Source organism: Amblyomma mixtum, chromosome 9, assembly GCF_055824585.1.
Source record: "Amblyomma mixtum isolate Tamu chromosome 9, ASM5582458v1, whole genome shotgun sequence".
Classification (NCBI taxonomy): domain Eukaryota; kingdom Metazoa; phylum Arthropoda; class Arachnida; order Ixodida; family Ixodidae; genus Amblyomma; species Amblyomma mixtum.
Window position 1 is genome coordinate 51318445 of NC_143020.1, and position 19834 is coordinate 51338278.

The 19834-nt window shown below is 49.5% G+C and overlaps 1 protein-coding gene and 1 pseudogene across 1 annotated transcript; one reads left to right on the forward strand and one right to left on the reverse strand.

Moving 5' to 3' along the window:
• Nucleotides 1-7636: 7636 nt before the first annotated feature.
• On the reverse strand, nt 7637-11849 carry LOC149328971 (kunitz-like toxin PcKuz1). The gene is made up of 3 exons (XM_089560249.1): nt 11780-11849; nt 9113-9142; nt 7637-7797 (listed from the first exon to the last, which is right to left on the reverse strand). The coding sequence occupies exons 1-3, from the start codon at nt 11847-11849 to the stop codon at nt 7637-7639; spliced, it is 261 nt and encodes an 86-aa protein (XP_089416375.1).
• A 2586-nt stretch (nt 11850-14435) lies between these two features.
• On the forward strand, nt 14436-17493 carry LOC149328972 (uncharacterized; annotated as a pseudogene).
• The last annotated feature ends 2341 nt before the right edge of the window (nt 17494-19834 follow it).

A 19834-nucleotide genomic window follows, 5' to 3' on the forward strand; every position in this document is an offset into this window, starting at 1 on the left:
AGGTGCTTGGGGACAACGAGTAGAAGGTTGGGGCCATCCGGATTGAGGCTGCGGCGATACAAGATTCCGCCAGAGAGCACAAAGCGCCGCATCGTGGGATCAGACGGAGTGGAATTGAGGCGGTCGATAATTGATCTCAAATCGTCATCGCGGCGCTGTTCTTCGCCCATGTTGGCAAGGACAGAGATAGAAAACAGGTCGGCTTCGGTGGCAGTGCCAAACAAGTCACACTGGCCAATGGGGTAACGGGAGAGGCAGTCGGCATCTTGGTGTAACCTGCCAGACTTGTAAGTCACGGTGTAATCATACTCTTGCAGACGCAATGCCCATCTCCCAAGCCGCCCTGTAGGGTCCTTCAGAGAGGAGAGCCAGCATAGTGCATGGTGGTCGGTTTTAACCGTAAAAGGGCGGCCGTATAAATAAGGACGGAATTTGCCAACTGCCCAGACGAGGGCTAAGCACTCACGTTCTGTTATCGAGTAATTGCGCTCGGGCGCAGAAAGAAGGCGGCTGGCATAGGCGATGACACGGTCCTGACCGGATTGTCGCTGAGAGAGCACAGCGCCGATGCCGTAGCCACTGGCGTCAGTACGGACTTCGGTGGGGGCCGCAACATCAAAATGCGCCAAAACTGGTGTGGTGGTCAGCTTGGCGATCAAAGTGGAGAAGGCTCGTTCTTGGTCAGGTCCCCAGACGAAGGTGGCGTCTTTCTTCAATAGGTCGGTAAGGGGACGGGCGAGGTCGGCGAAGCCCTGAATGAATCGACGGAAGTACGAGCAGAGCCCCAAGAAGCTTCGTACGTCGTGGCAAGATCGGGGAAGGGGAAAGTCTTTCACGGCCCGGATCTTATCGGGATCAGGGTGAACCCCTTGGAAATCAACGATATGGCCCAAAATAGTGATCTGACGTCTCGCGAAACGGCACTTCGAGGAGTTAAGCTGTAGGCCGGCACGACGAAAGAGGGAAAGAATCTGGGAAAGGTCTTCGAGGTGGGATGAAAATGTAGGCGAAAATACAACGACGTCGTCCAGATAACACAGGCAAGTGGTCCACTTAAATCCCTGCAAAAGGGCGTCCATCATGCGCTCAAATGTGGCTGGCGCGTTGCATAGGCCAAAAGGCATTACTTTGAACTGATATAGCCCATCAGAGGTCACAAAAGCGGTTTTCTCACGGTCCTTCTCATCGACGGCAATTTGCCAGTAGCCGGAACGAAGATCTATGGAGGAGAAGAATTTGGCTCCGTGTAGGCAGTCAAGGGCGTCGTCAATACGCGGCAGGGGATAGACGTCTTTTTTAGTGATCTTATTGAGGTGTCGATAATCTATGCAAAACCGCCATGAGCCGTCCTTTTTCTTCACTAATACCATTGGAGACGCCCAGGGACTGTGGGATGGTTCGATTATGTTCTTGGAAAGCATTTTTGAGACCTCGTTGTTTTTGACCTTGCGCTCGGCGTAGGAGACACGGTACGGCCTCCGGCGAATGGGAGGGGCATCGCCGGTGTCAATACGGTGCGTCACAGCGAGAGTTTGGCCCAGTGAGGTGTTGTAGAGGTCAAAAATGTCGGAGAACAACTGGAGAAGGTCACGAAGCTGAGAAGTTTGGGCGGGGCGGAGATCGGTGGGCATCATGGTCGTGAATGCGTCTGAGGACAGCGGAGTGGACCGCGGTGGGTCTGGTGGGTCGCGATTAGGAGAGGCATCTAATGGAGCCACATGGCACTGGGCGAGTGGGGACAACGTAGCGACGCACATGCCGGATGGAAGCAGCTCTGAGTAGAAGCCGAAGTTCAAGAAAGGTTGGTTGGTTTTATGGGGTTTAACGTCCCAAAGCGACTAAGGCTATGAGAGACGCCGTAGTGGAGGGCTCCGGAAATTTCGACCACCTGGGGTTCTTTAACGTGCACTGACATCGCACAGCACACGGACCTCGAATTTCTCCTGCAAAGAAATTCAACCGCCGCGGCCGGGATCGAACCCGCGTCTTTCGGGCCAGCAGCCGAGCACCATAGCCACTGAGCCACCGCGGCGGCTGTATGAAGTTCAAGAAAAGTAGAGACAGGTTGTTGGCTGTGACGGTGGCGATGGTATGGGGCAGGACAATACTGCGGGTCAGTGCGAGGTCAAGGACTGGCGCAACGATGTAGTCACCATCGGGAACAGGGCGAGAAGGTGTGAGGGAAACGAAAGATAAGGCTTGAGGGGGCAGGTGGGCATAGTCGGGGCAGGTCAACCGGAGCGACGAGTCGATGGGGTCAGGATTGAGGTGGGGAAGCTCAAGGTGAAGGACACCCTGCGAGCAGTCAATGAGGGCAGAATGATCCGAAAAAAAGTCTAAACCGAGAATGAGGTCATGGGCGCATGTGGTAAGGACGGTGAACTGAACCGGCATACTGTGGTCACCGATTGTCACGCGAGCGGTGCGAAGTCCATCGACAGCAGGCATGGCACCATCCGCGACGCGCACACAGGACGTTGCAGGCGTAAGGACTTTCCGTAGGCGACGGCGCAGGTCAGCACTCATCACGGAAATATGGGCACCGGTGTCAGTAAGGGCGCGCACAGGAACACCGTCAACTGTAACGTCTAGCAGATTGGGTCGAGTCGTCAGTAGAGGGTTTGAGGTCCGGGTCGTTGATGCAGCGTCACCTCCGGGAGCTGCATCACTTAGTTTTCCCGATGAGAGGGGCGGTAGGACGCAGCAGTCGAAACACGAGGCGACTGCGGTGAGCGTGAGCGGCGGGCTAGCGGCGAAGGCGAACGGGAGGACTGTCGTGGAGGTTGATCGGCGGCCTCAGACGTCTCGGATGGGCGGCGGGGTGGAAAGCGGCGTGTGTAGTTTGGACGGTAGTAGGAGGTGTCTCGCGGGGGTGACGACCAGGGGCTGCGGCAGTGGCGGGAAATGTGGCCGACACGAGAGCATTGAAAACAGATTGGGCGGTCGTCTGGCGTGCGCCACTCATTCGGATCGCGGTAACGCCGTGGTGAATAATAGGTGGAACGGAAAGGGACTGGAGGTGGTGGCTGTGCGGACGAGTTTCCGATGGCGCACAAAGCCGGAGGGAGGTTGAGATGGGCGAGTTCTTGCCGCACGACAGCCTGAATAAGCGACACGGAAGGCAGTGTGTCATTAGGTGTGGTCGATGATGTTACCACAGGGGCTAGGGCTTCGAGTTCACGGCGAACAATTCTTGTCACAGTGTCGGTGACAGGAGGAGACTCTGAGGGCACTTGAGTTTGAAGTCGTTGGTCCAGGCAAGAAGATGTAGCGGCTGTGTTTGGAAGTCGGGAAAACTGATGAGAAATGCGACGGCTTTTGACTTGTTCGAAGCGACGGCACTCCTTGATAATGCTGTCAATAGTTGTGCAGTCTTTGCAAACGAGCAGATGAAAGGCATCGTCAGCAATGCATTTCAGCACGTGGCCCACCTTGTCGGACTCGCTCATGGTGGCATAGACTTTGTGGCAAAGTGCCAATACGTCCTGTATATAGGCCACGTAACTTTCCGTCGACGACTGCGCACGCGAAGCAAGCTGTTTTTTCGCAGTGATCTGCCTATCGTCAGGTCTTCCGAAGAGTGCTCGCAATTTCTCTTTGAATATATCCCAGCTTGTAAGTTCTTCTTCGTTGGTTTCAAACCACACCCTCGCCGTTCCATTCAGATAGAAAATTACGTTAGCAAGCATTAACGTTTGATCCCACCGGTTATATGCGCTTACTCTTTCGTAAAGGCTTAACCAGTCGTCGACATCGGTGCCGTCGTTTCCCGAAAATGTACCGGGGTCATGGGACGAAGCAATGACAACGAAAGGAGCAGCAGAAGTGGTCGGCGACTCGCTGGGTGGGGCCATGATGGTAGTAGCACCTGTTTGACGACCGCTTCGGAGCTCCGTGGTACTGGGAACGATACCCCGCACCTCCACCAAAGATGTTACGTTGCCCGAAAGGCTAGTCACAAGCAAGGGCGACCAGAGCGCAGAGCCAACAACACAAGAAGCACCGAACAATAGCGCGCGCACACCAGTCAGGCACTTCCTTCTCATCGTCTTCTGTGAATATCCGTTGCAATATTATTGTACATTTGACCACTGGGACCATCTGCACACACATGCATTTCATGAAGGACCCGCACCGCACACTCTATATCAGCTAGGGAATTCATGGGTAAACCAGAACTTATGGTCTGTACGTTAACAATACGGCCATAAACAAAACATTTCACTGACAAGGAGTCATTATGTGATGTGGTTACTCCTAGTACTCTTCTATGAAAAGGCGCTTAGTTACTATCTTTCGGCAAATCTAGCTCACTGAAAACAACAGATTTAACCCCAAATCTTTCAGAAACCTGGCCTGCCCAGGCTTCACTTGGGAGTTTAAGGCTGGAAGCACAGCATGACAGAGCGGATATTGTCATTTGCTGTCCTCCGTCCTGGAGGAACAGGGACTCGGTGGGTCGCTGCTCCATGACTTCTCTCTTGCTCCGTAGTTTTTTCAGATGAGGAAGAAACTTGTTGCTGAATGAAAAGAAATGATAGAATCAGGAATGTTTCTGCCGTCCCAACTAAGGCAAAGTTTCGTTTACGTCATCTATATTGTGTCATTACTTCTCTTAAACAAGTTGGTGTTATATGTTTCGTGCTATTTTGTTATTTCTTATTAATCTAAAATTTTCCTGTTACCAACCTCTTTTTTAGCGCCTGAACGCCGGCGCTGAAATTAAATAAATGAATGTTCACTTTCCGGATGCCACCTAATAATGAGCAAAGCTTATGCGATTACTAGCACACTGTGCTATTAGATGTCCAAAGAGATCCTGGCTAATTAATTATAATAAAATAAATATACTGAAGGGAAGAAAACACGGCTGCGGCAACCAAATCGTATTTACGATAATTTCCGCTGAGTAGTTATTGTAGAACAATATCATGATGTGTTGCGCCTAGTGAGCTTAGATGAGGCGGCTGTAGGAATGCCAGCTGAATTTAAAACAGGAAATTACCTTTTCAGCTGTATGACTAGGTGCGTCGCCAGTGCATGTGCCACTCAAAGTGTCAGTATCGTGTTGAAAAGTATCCTCTTCTTGACGTGGAGGGGGCGCGACGCTGCTGAAATCCAAGCGTTGCCTCTTACAAAGCGCGTCTGTTGATTCGGCATCAGAATGTTCTGACCTCGTTATGTCAACCAGCAATAAACTTGGTGTATTTTCAACGGCCAGGTGTAGCTCTTCAGAAGCATTCGACGCTTCTGGCTGTCCTTGCTTATTAGGCTTCTGAGAAGTCGGCGGCAGAGCCTGCCGCTTCCGCGGAGGTTTTCTCGTTTTTTGCTGCACAGTCAAGTATCCTGGGCAGTTCGGGAAAATGCTACGCACAGCGTCGGGTGAGAGCACCGGTTTTTTTTGCGCGTGTAGAAGGACGTTCCCCTTGTATTCCGCGTGATGTGTTGCAGAGATCACTTCATTCGGCAAATGCTTCGCGCACACGTGGTCGGTAGGCTGCAAAACTCTGTCTGCTCTAGGAATCGTCCGTCGCCACTTTTCTAAACGTTCGGGTTCACGCGGAGGCTTGAAAAGCGACACCCGCTCCGTACATGTCCGATACCCCGACTTTCAATTTGGTACAAAGCACTTGCCCATTTTGAAGCGCAGCAAGCCTGAGCGCAACTAATTGCACTCGGCGTCACATGCCGCGGCGTGGTATACGTTGAGTGAATCCCAGCAGAATACCAATCAGCCGAACAATGCACTCACAGGACTCACAGGCACAACCAAACAATTTTCGAGAACCCAGAGAAGCCTTCACACAAACACACACGAGTTTCAGGAAATTTCCGAACGCACGCGAGCGGGCAGCGCGGGCCCCTGGGCTCCCATACTACAGCGCCATCTGTATTCTTGCGGCGAAAACTACCGCTGACTCAAGGTCATCTGCGAACACAATCTGCCCGCGCCTTCTCTTCACGGGGAGCGGCGAGTGTCAGCACCTAAATTATTCTTACACCGTGAATCTGTCCAAAAACACCGCCCTCAATCAGCTGCCGACCCGACGCATTCGCTTGATCGAGGGCAACGCCGGCTGCGAGAAAGTGGCCTCAAAAAGCTCCCGTCGGCAGCCCCTAAATAAAGTCGCCATGACGTTTGAGCACAAAAGGGTCCATTTCCGGTGGATCTTGTGGGGCTTCAAATTGGGGAAATAAATACGCTCTCCCCGTTTAACCGCGGCTGACACAGTTCAAAACCGCGTGGACCCCACCCCGTGGTCGCGAGCTCTACCGAGCGAACAAAGGAACGACAAGGAACGACACACTGGCTGACAAAAACAAGGCATTTATTACTACAACAAAATACATTGAGGAATCGAGGATATCCGACTCACCAGGACGGTTACGAGTGAACATTCGCCCACGCTAGGGCAAAGGGGAAAACTCCGAGGCTGGATGGGAGAGCTGGCGGGAGCATGTTCCGACACGAGGCGCCCGCGGCGTAGAGTGGAGTGGCGCGTGACACGTCCGCGTAATTCTCCGTTGCCGAGCAGAAGAGAGCAGTCTTTCTCCCGCGCGCGCGCAGCAAAACGCCATCCGTGGCGCTGGTGTCGCTGCGACGCGAGCGCCCTCCGCTGTTAGTTAAAGTGACACAAGTGAGGCGGGTGCCTTGCGGGGGAGCTAACCACAGTTGCGATGCAAAGCAGGTAAGCGAACAACAGGGGGCGATTGCGTCCCCACAATCTTCACGTGGCGCCGTGTCCATAAGTTCGGTGGTGTGTCCTCGTGCAAAAGTTATCAGGACACCGCGTTGATGGCAAGGGCCACCCTTCCTCTAATGGCTGTATGAAATGAGAGCCATCTAAAAATTGCAACGAGTGCGGCGAAGAGACTCTCCCATTTGCTGTTGAGGTTGTATGGAATGTATCCGAACCCAGCCTTCCACTTTCTCTTATCACCGAACTATAACACCCGACGGCACTCCCCTCCTGGTGGAACGGGTGTCGACTTGTCCGCGAATTCGTCAAGCAGTGCCCGAACCCCAACTCTAACCCTCGCCTGCAGCTGTAATACGCCGTGTTAAACATATAGAGATGATATCGTAGCTAGACAAAGGGTCTACGAGAGACCTGTGTTTCACATAGCGACAACACTGTTATTCTCCTGGTCTTCACTGGAGTGAAAGGCTATCAAAATGAGAGGACGCCCATTGGTGGAGGTTTCCTGTTGAATGTGTGCTTAACCAGCACCGCTGTCAAAGCATGTGTGTTTCATCTGGTGCACTGCTCAGTACTAAAGCGGACTGGGCACAATGGAAGATGTGGTTTTCACAATAGTACAGATGATAGGCCGCATACACCTTTCGGTAAGGATATTTTGTATCGTCGACATGTAAGCTTATGGACGCCCCTTGTTTAAAATTCTTATTGAAGGGCATTGGTCACTGGCAGATTTCCACTCCACCTCGAATGTAGAATGACAGTCAGATGTTTGGTACTGCGCCTAATATGTCACCAGCGTGGCACATTGACGTCGCGCAGCAACTAAACATTCAATGTAAACATTTTTTTGAAACTTTTATTTCTTCATGCTGTCTGTGTTTTTGGCCTACGCGGATCCCAGAGAGCAGACTGCGAGCTGCATGTTATTATTTTCACAGGCAGTTTTTTTCGCATTCCTCTTGCTCTTGGAAATTGTTGCAGTTTGGGCAGCATCCTCCCCATTTGAAGGGCTCGCATTTCCTGGTCGTAGAGTTGAAATAGTACTTCGGCTCAAGCGCCTTGCATGGTCCAACTCTTTGAGGTTCCTGGCAACCTGCATGGAAGAGCCACCAAGATCTCGGCTTAACTCCACAACTTTGTCATGAACGCTCACACACATATTTCTTTCCTAATCCCTCTCTACATCTTCCATGGTAAGGCCCTGAAGAAACAGAGTCCATGCTTATTGCAGTGGCGTGCCACTGCTTCTGTGTAGCGGTATCATGTTATTGGTCAAAAATTTATAATTGCCTTTTGATTTGTCGTTTTTAATTCACTGTGTTACTTCCCACTAATGCTACACAGTTTCAATACTTCAGCAGGATTAATTAGGCTCTTGTGCATCATTAAAGGCAGCTCGAAATGATCAATTTAGCTCTGCAATCAAATATTTTGTACATTTTATAAAGCTAAGGAGACCCCCATTTCCTAAACATTGTTTTGGCTTGATTGTTTTTAATCGGCGACAAGTATCAATGAACGACATTGGGATGCAAAACTTAAAGAGCGCAAAAGTTTTTTGCCCTTTTCGGTGGTTAGCTAGGTCTCCGCAGAGAGAGCATTGCGTATGAACAATTCTAGGATACGGTTATGAAATCGCCTATTGCAAACTTGCCTGAATACGTAACTTGAAACAGGCAAGAATTTTAAATGGCGCATAAAATGTACAGTATAAAGTAATCTACGTAGTATGTATAGTATTTGTTTAGTATATAATATGTACAGAGGGCAAAACGCTTGCCTAGAACACGTTATGGGTGTGTTTCGGGCTGAACGTGCAATATCTAGCGACAACATTTGGTTGAAAATGGTCTGGATGTAAGCATGTGCAGTAAAACTCGTAGTATTTCATCGTCATTTTTTGCCTTCCTTCTCGCAGCGGCTTTGGGAGCTGCGGAAAACACAGTTCGGTCGCTCTAGACATGTGTTTTGCCCTCTGTACATCCTTGTTTTTTCAGGCTTTTAAACTCCCAAGCCTGTCAACCAACCAATTATTCGAGGTTGCAATATTAGGAGATTGTGCCGACATGTTTGCTGAAAACATTCCATGAAAACTGTTAATCATGAATTCTGCACAGGACGTAATGCTTGTTTGCAAGGAGTGGCCGCCGTCTGCTTTCCACGGTTCTTATTCAGCATTCTAGGTTCGATAAGCGAGTTTGTGCTTCGTCTTCAACCCCTATGTTTGAAGTAATGGTAGAATTTCTTCCCCATCCTCTCAACACACACGCTCCCAAAGTGCCAGTGTACTTCTTGTTTTGCGCAGAGATATTCTGTATAAACTGAGCAACATTGATTAGCTCGAGAAAGTTGAGAGAATTCTAAAACAGAAACCATATAGCAGAGAGATATAAAACTCAAACACATACCGTCTGGATAGGTGCATTTCGGAGGGTCCTCTGAAAGAAGAAATTCATAATTTTTTTGGAATTAGATGAAGCTTTGCGCTGTACTCTTCTGTAAACAAATGAAAACTCGCACAATCAGCTAAGTAGAGCAAACTTTGAAGAGCGGGAAATTTTTAAAACATTTTCAAATACAAAAAGACTCGAGTTGGTGGAGCGCATATCTACCTAAATACCTGAGCACCATTCACATACTTCACAAAACTAGCGTTCTGTATTCTGGGACTCCTCGGGAATGGCTGCGCCAAGAGACTTGCGGCGGTCCGGGGATGCCTTGTAGGTGTCAGCTGTTCATACTTGAGCTTTACATATCGTACACTATGCCTTAGTGTGCATATACGCGTATATATATATATATATAGATGAAGAGACAATTATTGTACTTTTCTAGCAGGGTTAGGGCGCTACAATGGTGCAGATTAGCTTTTTTAAATGATCCACACGTGCACAGAACTGTAAAACGGAAACTTACTACGAGCAGAAAACGTGGAGAAAAGCACAAGGGAGGGACTGAGTACGCAGACGACGAAGAAAAAATACAAAAGAATCAGCACGAACGGGGATGGATGATTAGCGGTAGCGCTATGAAGGAGAAACTGGACAGGAAAAGCGGCAAACGAAAGCCAAAGGCGCTCCTTCATCGCCGCAGTGCAAAGGCGTCGTGCAAAAGCATACGGTGGTGACGGTGGCGGGTGTAATAAAGTGTTCCCATGAGAAGATTTGCTGAAGGGCCAACAAAAACACGAAATGTGATCCCTTAGAGCGTGTGGAGGCGGTGAATAAGGTAACGGTGTCGAAGTAAGAGAAGAATTTTAACGCTTGGTTTTCAGCTTTGGTACACAGATGAACACCTCGGAACACCGTTTGGAAGAAAACACGATGGTGCACGTAATGATATTGATACGCATTTAACTGAAGAGGTATGAGGCAGTCCCAAGGCTGGGACGCAAGTCTAAGGTACCAAATTTTCTCCCCGCTACGTGTTCTGTGTCAGCCTCCAGGCTTACTATCTCAGAGGCTGTTCGACTAGAGGGTGACGGGGAGAGCGTATTTGTGGTGCCAGCAACTAAACCAGCCTCTGTTTGAAGTGCCCTGGACGGTGAACCTGCCATAGACTGTACTCGAATAGCAAATGTTATTTGTCCATTCTGCAGTGCCTGTATCCTTTCCAGTGTTTTGTGGTGTGCCCAGAGTGCGGCTACTGTACATCCTTGTCGGTTATGACTCATTCCGCGCTGAAAAAGCTCGCGTACAATATTTACAGCATTTTTTGCTTTAAGGTTTGATTTGAGGTACTACGTCGGGTGCATTTAGCAGCCTCTTCCCAACACCTACAAATACTGGTATGAAACAATAAAGATGCGTGCTATCCAGTTGAAACATCAGTAAACTCCTGTTATGTTCTAGAGTGTGTTTCTCCATATTTTAACATTATGTATACAGACATATATATGTGAGGTTGACAAATGCTTGGTTTAGGCAGAGATTTATTTCGGTTTGACGTCTTCAGCAAAGCCTGTCCTTCTTCAAGACTCTGGATAATGAAGGCCGCGGAGCCGAGACTCGAAGCGTCGAAATGGTTGAACAAGTTTTTTGTTTGTGAACCCTCGAATATGGCCCATGTGGTCAGGTAGCGGGAGCCTAAACTAGGTTGTAGAACACGTACAACGTTCCGAGGGGACACCCGACCATGAAAACGCTTTATGGTGCATTTGTCTTGAACATTATTTCTTCTCGGCAGAAATACAGTTGTCGTTCGTGAGTGTGATTTAAGCTCGTCTTATTTTTATGTTTTCGCATTAGTTTCTTTATTTTCTTCACCTATTCGCAAGTGGGAGATTTCTCATTTTGGATGGTTTTGGTACTCAGCAATAGAACGCACAAAAACAAGCAATAAAGGAAGCTGAAAACTAAGCACCATTACATCACAACCACGGGATCAAATCCTTACTTATTACCGATTATGGTATATTTGCTATTTCTATCGGATTGCCCCGCCGCGATGGCTTAGTGGTTACGGTGCTCGGCTGCTGACCCTAAAGACGCGGGTTCGATCCCGGCCGCGGCAGCTGAATTTCGATGAAGGCGAAATTATAGAGGCCCGTCTAATGTGCGATGTCAGTGCACGTTAAAGAACCCCAGGTGGTCGAAATTTCCGGAGCCCTTCACTACGGCGTCCCTCATAGCCTGAGTTGCTTCGGGACATTAAACCGGAATAAAACCATTTCTACCGGATTATAGTTATATGAGATATTCAGAGCGGAATGAATTCTAGGCTCATTAATAGCTCAAATTCGTTTTCTGTAACATTTATGGTGCGTCTTTCTGATATTCTCAGTCATGTTGCTTTTCATTGGTCTTTAAATATTGTTGCACCTTTCCTGACTGCTATTCATACCAAAAAAACGCAACTGAGGAGCGATGTAGGACGTTCCGCTTTTGAAGCGGTCCATCTTTTGTGGATTATTCAGCCAGAAAATAAAATCGTGGCCATGAGAGAAAAACATTGCACTTGAATGATGAGTTTTCGAAAAAGTTTCTCAGTGCTGATAATTTACAAGATTTTTCGCCTGCAATGTCCATCTCTTCTTAAATGCGGACCAAATACAATCCATGGAAATAATGTCTTACCACACTCTTGGCAACTTGCAAGGGCAGCGAGGAAAACTGCCACGATGACTGAAGAGAATACGGCGTTCATGGCTTCTGCTGCAAGAATTGAAAACCCTGGCGAAAAGCTTCACCTTTTATACACTGAACGAGCGTCCTCGTAAAAAGCAAGAATAAAATAAACGAATAAACGAATAAAATCAAAACGTTTCTTTATGGGTGGTATACCTCCGCTCTGTTTTCCCACGTGCGGCCGGGTACTTCTAGTACCAAACATACAGAGAGATATAGCCAGTAGTTCTTTCAACCCCGAGCAAAATGTCAAATTCAACAGCAACATAGCACGTGGGGTAATAACTTTAGAGGAAAGTGAGCACTGCTTCAATGTCAAAGCCCTAACTCTTTACCTGGTAGACGTAAAGGAATATTTCAGTAACATAGCCGATATTACTGTGTTTAAGCCATTTCAGCCTCGATGAGGTCAACGTGGGGGCACATGAACTGTAAATAGAAGGAACATAGACTGTTGCCCAAGGGCTTTGAACTAAGAGCCAAGGGAATGTTACGATACTGTCGTTGATAACGTGGCCGCTCCTCGGCCATGTTTCGCTGCTCCAGCCTTTCCTCTGTGGGGTTCAAGAGAACCACGCAGCGCCTAATAGCGCTGCTTTGCTGGTGCCCGACGTAGATACGGTGACTACAAAATTCGGAGATGATGTGAAGATAATGCTTGGGTGAGGTGTCTGAGGTTGACGCGCGAGAGCAATGATAGCGTTTATTGTTGTGAAAACATAAATCAACTACAGCCCGGTACATATTGCGGCTTACACAGGCACACGTCAAGTTCACAGCATGGCGCCCAGGCTCAAGGTGGGACACAGGGTTTGCAATGAACACCTGCTGCCATCTGTCGAGTAGCTCGTCAAGTAATAATGGTGACTGCGATGAGCTGCCACCTGACTTCCAGGTTCATTTTTCTGATCAAAGTTGATGTTGATTCCCCATTCCAGAAGGAACTCAAGGGTGGCACTAGGCATGGGCAACAGGCAAGCAAGCAAGTAACAGGAACATTAGGCATGGCAGCAGGCAAGCAAGAAAGTAAAAGGAACACTATGCAAAAAGAGTCAAGGGAAGCATGGAGCAATAAGAGAAGTAGTATCAACAATCGAAAAGAGCACAGAAACGAACAACTTTTCCTAATGCACTTCATTGTCCTAGAGATGGATAGGCACTCTGCTGCCTGATCGGACGAGTACCGTTTTTAGAGGCGACGAAGTTACAGTATCTAAACCATTAGGCGCACCTCTGGCCCACTGCCCTAGTCTGTGGGGTTCGGAGGGCTGAGCACACGAAAGCACTTCTTGTTTATGAAGTGGAGACAAACTTAAAGATGCGTCCTCTGTGCACTTCGCACTCAGCGTTGGCAGAGAAAGTTTATGCGTCAGAACATGAGCAGTACTTAGCTGAACTTCGTGTTCAGTGGACCAACTTGAGATGTAGATGGCATAAATGTGGCAGGCATAAGACATTCGAACAGGCAATAGAGACCTTTTAATCCCGGAACAAGAGTGCGGCATTCCCACCCACCACATATCAGAGAGCACACCGTAGCCTCTAAGCTTGTAACTAAGAAGCAGCAGTCAGCAGGCATTGCTTCTAATCTTTACTCTCGGCCCTCTTGCCTTTCCTCGAGAAGAGCAATATTCTTCTACTGTCGCCCCTTATTTCCTTCTATTTCCACTCTACGCCGCGTCTAAAAGCATCGCCCCTCCTCGCGCTTTTTATCTTTGTTTATTCTTTCTTAGAATCATTAAGAAGCCTTGCCCTCTACTGTCTCTCTCAGCACTGCACTGAACGTCGGAAAACAAGAAATGCAATATTCGATTCAGCTGCCGCGTTTCGACGGAGACAAAACGCCCCAGGCACCTGTGTGCAAGTGAGATGTCAGTGCGCGTTGAAGATCTCCACGTGGTCGAAATCATTCCGGAGGCCTCCACTACGGCACTTCCTTTTAAGCAGTAGCTTCACTACTAGAGGTCTCGAGATAAGACCGCTGTGCGTTGCCGATCACCTTCAAGGCTCAGCCAAGGTCAAACCTTCAGTTTATAAGTTCGGAGAACCGGTGGATGATCAATAGTCATACCAATGGTCAATCAGTTGGACAGGTCAAGGGGACAAGGTCAACGGTCAAGGTCAAATCGAGGACGCGTGAAGGTCAACCACAATTCGGTAACGTAATTGACTTTGGGCTCGCCGAGGAGCCTATACGCGGCGTTTCCGTGACAGGGCGTACGTCACGCCATCTTTAACCAAGTCTATAAGAGAGGAAGCGTTGGCGCGCCTAGGAATAATACCCCTATCACACGGGCACTTCAACGGCCGTTAAGGAAAACGGCAGTTGGCCGTAACGGCCGTTAGGCGGAGTTACACGGCAGCGCCAGCGATTGACATCAACGGAGCTCGCCGGTCTCCGTTCCGCCGCCGTTTCCGTCCGTTTCGTCGGGAAGTGGGCAAGATGGCAGCGCCCAGCAGCAACGCGTCCCCGCTGCAGGCAAGCGCGCCGGCGCGAAAACGCCTTGCGCGGACAGTGTCAATGACGCATTTTCTGATTAACTTGTGGCAGGACCACCTGGCCGAACTGCGAGCGCAAAAACACAACGCGCCCGTGTACTTAAGAATGACGGCACTCTTCAATCAGCTCGCAAGCGAAGAATGTGGGCACGCTGTGTGCGTGACTGTCAAGCAAATAAAGCGCAAGATGGAGAACTTGGGCCAGGCTCACAAGTAAGTTACTATGAATTTATTAGTGATTTTTCAGCCGACATAGCGCTTTGTGAGGCATGTTCAATGTAATCTGGGGCCCCGCAGGGCCGGACGTATGTTTCAATGCCAGAACCAACGCAGAGTTTTGCTTGACATGAGCTCGAACGTGACTTTCTCGACGCTTCGGGCTCATTGTAATGTTGATGCAGCAATGGAGGAATAGCGATCACAGCTTAGCGTAGTACATTTGGTTATAATATTGTTACGTGGCGGCCAGCCGAAGAATGAGGCGTGATGAACGATGGACAAGAGATGATTTTAATGGCCGCGGGCCTAGCGCGAGCGCTCCGTCCCGCGCCACTGCCAGCTTCGTCTTCGTCACACTACCCGGGGCCACCGAGCTATCGTCCCGATCGGTGACGAACAGACGCGCGATGTGGCGATGGTCTTGAGTGGGGGGGTTGAACAGTATGTATAAGATGGTGCAGTGCTGGCCCCCACGATCAGAAAGATGAGAGAATGAGTCCCGGTTCACGAAGCATCCGGGCCGTAGGGTGCCAGGGGCTGACGGCCGAGGTCTCTGGACGCACCGAACGGCAGGGGCAGGGGGGCGGTGTCTTCACGCTTCGGTCTTGTGTCAGTGGGGTCTTGGGTCGGTGGGGTCTTGGGTCCGTCGGGTCTTGGGTCCTCGTGTCGTGTGGTCCGGGCGGGGGATGGGGCTGGGGTGAGAATCGAGGTCGTTTCAGGTCGGGCGGGCTGGGGCGCGGCCGTGCGGCGCTGACCAGGTACTTACGGCCGACGTCCACGGCAGGCGTAGGACACCGAAGCTCCGTGACCAGGATGGCGATGAAGGGACCCCAGCACCTCACACCAAATGTTACGTGGCGGCCAGCCGAAGAATGAGGCGTGATGGACGATGGACAAGAGATGATTTTTATGGCCGCTGGCCTAGCGCGAGCGCTCCGTCCCGCGCCACTGCCAGCTTCGTCTTCGTCACAATATGTAGCCGTTTGCCGTACGCTAGGCATGGCCAGCCTAGCCTGACAGAACGTATTTGCGCCGAGAAGTGTGTTCGATCAGAAACAAAAACGTACGTAGGCCAGACTAGACGCTGCTTGAACGATCGTGCACGGGAACATAGGTTATCGCTAAACACGGGGGAGGGATCTAATTTGGCAAAGCATTGCCTGTCCTGGAGTGACTGTTGGCCACGGCTTGATGAGATTACAGTTCCGGGTAAGAGTCGCGAATGAATCGCACGAGAAAAGTTATGGAAGCTTACTTCATAATGAAAAGAGGAGATGCCTGTATAAGTGATTCTTCGATTGTACTATTCAATAATGAGGTAGCATTTCTCGATAAGATGATCTAAGTTCAGGCCTTGGTGTGTCACTGATTGCCACATGATGTATCCTTGCGCTGATCATGCTCAAAGTTCATTCTTTTGTCATTTTTTCTCTAAATACGTGCTGTGTCCTTTGAATAAAATCAGTTGTAACTTTGCGCTCGTCCCGTACCCTGTCTTGTGTGTGTGTGTGTGTGTGTGTGTGTGTGTGTTTCGTGCACTTGCCATGTCTGAAGTATTGAACCAACTAGCCCAACAACACGTTCTACATTCTCCCAAACCTATGTCTTGACAGTGTCTATCGGCTAATAACTTGTATCTTGGCTATCAGCTGACTTTGATCGAAGCCTATTGAGCTCGCATCGTAATTCAAGAGCGTTGTCCTTGTTTTTTACCTCTCTGCCTCCTGTTTTAACTTACATCACAAGGAGGTTCATTGTTCTTGGCAGTTTATACTTGTGCAGAAAAAAAAAACTCATGTTCATCTCTTACGACATAAAGAAGTGACTCTTAGCTGTACTTTGTTTTCATTTCAGAAAGGAAAGCACTGCTGGCACTGAGTCGGCTGCAACTCAGTGCCCATTTTACAAGCGGCTTCACACCTTCCTTGGAAACCTTCCTCTGAATGATAAAAGCCTGGTACAGGAGAGCTTTCAGGTGCAACATTTGTTTATTTTGGTTGCATGTAAACACTTGAAATGGACTGACAAACCGAAACTGTTTTTTTGCTGGCCAAGTTTGTCGCCGGAGACGGATGGCAGCAAAGTTCAGAGAATTTCATGTTACTGAAACACATGACAAGAGCATAAGGCATTGTTGTTTTCAAGAGTACCAAAATTGCACAGATAACTTTAATAAGCGTCACAGTCTGTGTAGCATCGAAATCATTGCCTAACATTTCCGACATACTGGATGGCACAAAACTTATTACTTCTCTTGGAGTTAAAAAATAGGGCGAGATAGGTAAGGATGGTTATGTTACAAAAGGGTACCAGTGTAGACTGTGTGCTTTAGGGTGTACCAAAACTCTTTTAGAGAAAACGGCAGCTATTGCATAAAATTCTGGTATATTAAGTCTTTCTGCACGTTATGTGTATTACTTCCACTCATCATGCAACGCAGTAATGATCACTTAGAAGCAACATTCGGTAACCTTCCGTTCTTCTTCTTTTCTTAAGCTGGACATGGTGGAACGGCTGCCAGAGGGTGCTGAGATTATTGCCTCACAACCACCCTCAGAAGCGCCAAGCAACCTAGACATCACAAATGTCGAGGCCTCGACCAACGAGGCGTCGACCAGTCTTTCGACCCACGAGGCGTTGACCAGTCCGGCCTCGACCAACGAGGCATCGACGAGCCAGGCTTCACCACCTGCTGCCTCAGCCGAGCAAGGCCACACACAGGAAAGGCGACAGCCGACATCATCAATGGAGAAGGTTGTGCTGCTGCTGGAAAGGCAAGAAAACCGTGCCAGAAAGATGCCCAAAAAAGAATATACGTTGACCAAAAAGACGGTCAGTCTCCAGGAGGAGGCGAATGACATTACCGCGAAAGGGTGAGCGTTATTCGCCAGTACTCTGAAGGCCGGCAGGAGCGTCAGCCTGACTGCCCAGAGAACGGTGAATAAAAGACCAGTGTGTGCACGTGCTCCGAAAATTGCCACAAACTTGACCAGTCTTTCACGTTCTGTTCATTGTTCACAATTGCATGCATAAAACAAACCTTTTCAAAGTAGTCATGGCTTCAATGAACAAATGTGCTTGGCCAAAGCACGTCGGACACTTTTACCTGACGAGCTCACTGCGTTGCTCACACAAACAGTATGCGGAAGCTCCCCGGCTGCTGCTTCAGCACTCCACTGTGTATCGCACTGATCACGCATGTGTTCCCATACATTGTGGAGGATGCAGCAAGCTCGGACAATGCTGTTGGCATTGTCAATATGACACTCAATCATCTTCAAGACCCTGAATCTAGCCTTCAATCTCCCAAAGGCATTCTCAACAACACGCCTCGCTTTTGAGAGAGTGTAATTGAACGTTTGCACTGTAGGGTTGCTTGCACTCATGTGAGGGATAGGCTTCATCAAATGACGCTGCAAAGGAAAGGCCTGGTCACAGAGGAGGACCGCTCCCATTGGCATCCCGTCAATGTTTGGGTTGGTACAGTGAAGAGATCATTTCCTACTACACCCGGGAGTATCGAGCCTCTGTACACTGCAGCGTCATGATTGCGCCCTGGAAACCCTACATTAACAAACATGAACTTGTAGTTGTGTTCAAAAGAGCAAGCAAAATTATGCTATACCAGCCCTTGTAGTTGTAATAGTCCTGCGCGTTTTCTTTCGATGACGAGACTTTTATATGGCAATCAGCCAGCGCGCCAAAGCCCTGCCGAAAGCCTGTGCAGGCTTCGAACTCTCGCACGTGGTCTCTAACATTGTTCAGTGACGGAAACCGTACAACCTGGGGCTCGAGAACATCTACGACAACGTCACAAAATTCGCGGAAGATCAGGTTCACGGATGGCCGACCCACGCCGAAAAGATGCGCCACAGTCCTTTCCTCTGCCGATGTGGCGAGTCTGTACAGAGAGAGGGCGACGCGCTGGGGTAGGGGTATGCAAGCTCGCATGTTCGTATCCTCCCGTGTTAGTGAGGGACACGAGCTCACGATGTATGCAAATGTGGAACAGGTCACGCGAAAGTTGGCCTTGCAGTCTTCATCCGAAAACGTCGGCACGGTGGTGTGTTACCAAGACGGTGGTCTGGAAAGCGTCCATCCACTCCTTTGCCTGGCAGACATCGCCACAGCGAGTGCTGCGAGGCTGCGACACCGCCTCTCTGCCGCTTCCGCTTCTTCTTTACAGACGCTTTCTGAACGCGCACAGCTTGCAGTTCAGCCCTTTTTGCTGACAACAAGGCCTCGTAGTGCGCAACCAGGAGAAGCAAATCGGGCGGACGATCACGGTCGCATTCATGACGCGGCCGGCTAAGCGCCATTCCACGGCTCTTCTGGGGTTCACGTCGCGAAGTCGCAAAACGTTCAACACAGCACCTGCTGAATCGCGCAGACGGTCACTCGCGATACGAATGACAAAAAGAAATGCACAGTGGTGCTGCGGTTAGCACAAGCGGTGGAACGTGAAATGGGACACTCCACCACATTGAAACCACAATAAGCAGTACTGTAGTACCACAACAAACGCAACCATTTTGCAACGCCATAAATCGGATTGGATCGGCTAAATAAGCTTCTCCGCTTGTTTTGCAAGCAACTCTTGCAAATAGTTGGAAAAACACACTGTACAGCATGTAGCGCTGAAAATAATTAGAGAAACAAAATTTTTTTGAGTTGGCCAGGTAAAAAGTTCAAGTGTCACGTGATAAATCGCCGAAACGGAAGTGAACCGACCGAACATGTAAAGTGCCGAGTGAGGCAGCCACCACTGTTCCGCTCCCACGGTCGTTACGGCGTTCAACTGCCGTTCCAAGTGCCCGTGTAACAGGGGTATTAGTCTACATGCGGTGTTCAGCCCCGCCACGGTGGCTCAGTGGTTACGGCGCTCGGCTGCTCACCCGAAAAACGCGGGAGGCGAAATTCTAGAGGCCCGTGTACTGTTCGATGTCAGTCCGTGTTAAAGACCGCCCGGTAGTCGAAATTTCCAGAGCCCTTCACTACGGCATCCCTCATAGCCTGAGTCGGTTTGGGACGTGAAACCCCAATAAACCAAACCAAACCAAATATGCGGTGTTCACGTGCTAGGCCATGAGGTTACGCCCTCCTAAACCAGTAGATAACTAAAGTAGCACCGGCGCGCCTGGCACGAAGTGCACATATCGTGTTCACGTGCTAGGCCGAGCCGTCAGGGCTGCAGCAGAGCCGCGCCTTAGCACGAATTCCACAAGTAGTGTTCACGTGTTAGGCGCCTGAGCGGCAGTGCGCCTGCGCACGAAGTCCCCATGGGCT

What these genes read in the sequence shown, in the direction of transcription:
- LOC149328971 (XM_089560249.1), bottom strand. Translation starts at nt 11,849, where the DNA reads ATGAACGCCGTATTCTCTTCAGTCATCGTGGCAGTTTTCCTCGCTGCC. An exon ending in TGCAAGTTGCCAAGAGTGTG is followed by an intron (nt 9,143 to 11,779) that starts GTAAGACATTAT and finishes TTCTTCTTTCAG; the next exon opens with AGGACCCTCCGAAATGCACC. An exon ending in GAAATGCACCTATCCAGACG is followed by an intron (nt 7,798 to 9,112) that starts GTATGTGTTTGA and finishes TCTTCCATGCAG; the next exon opens with GTTGCCAGGAACCTCAAAGA.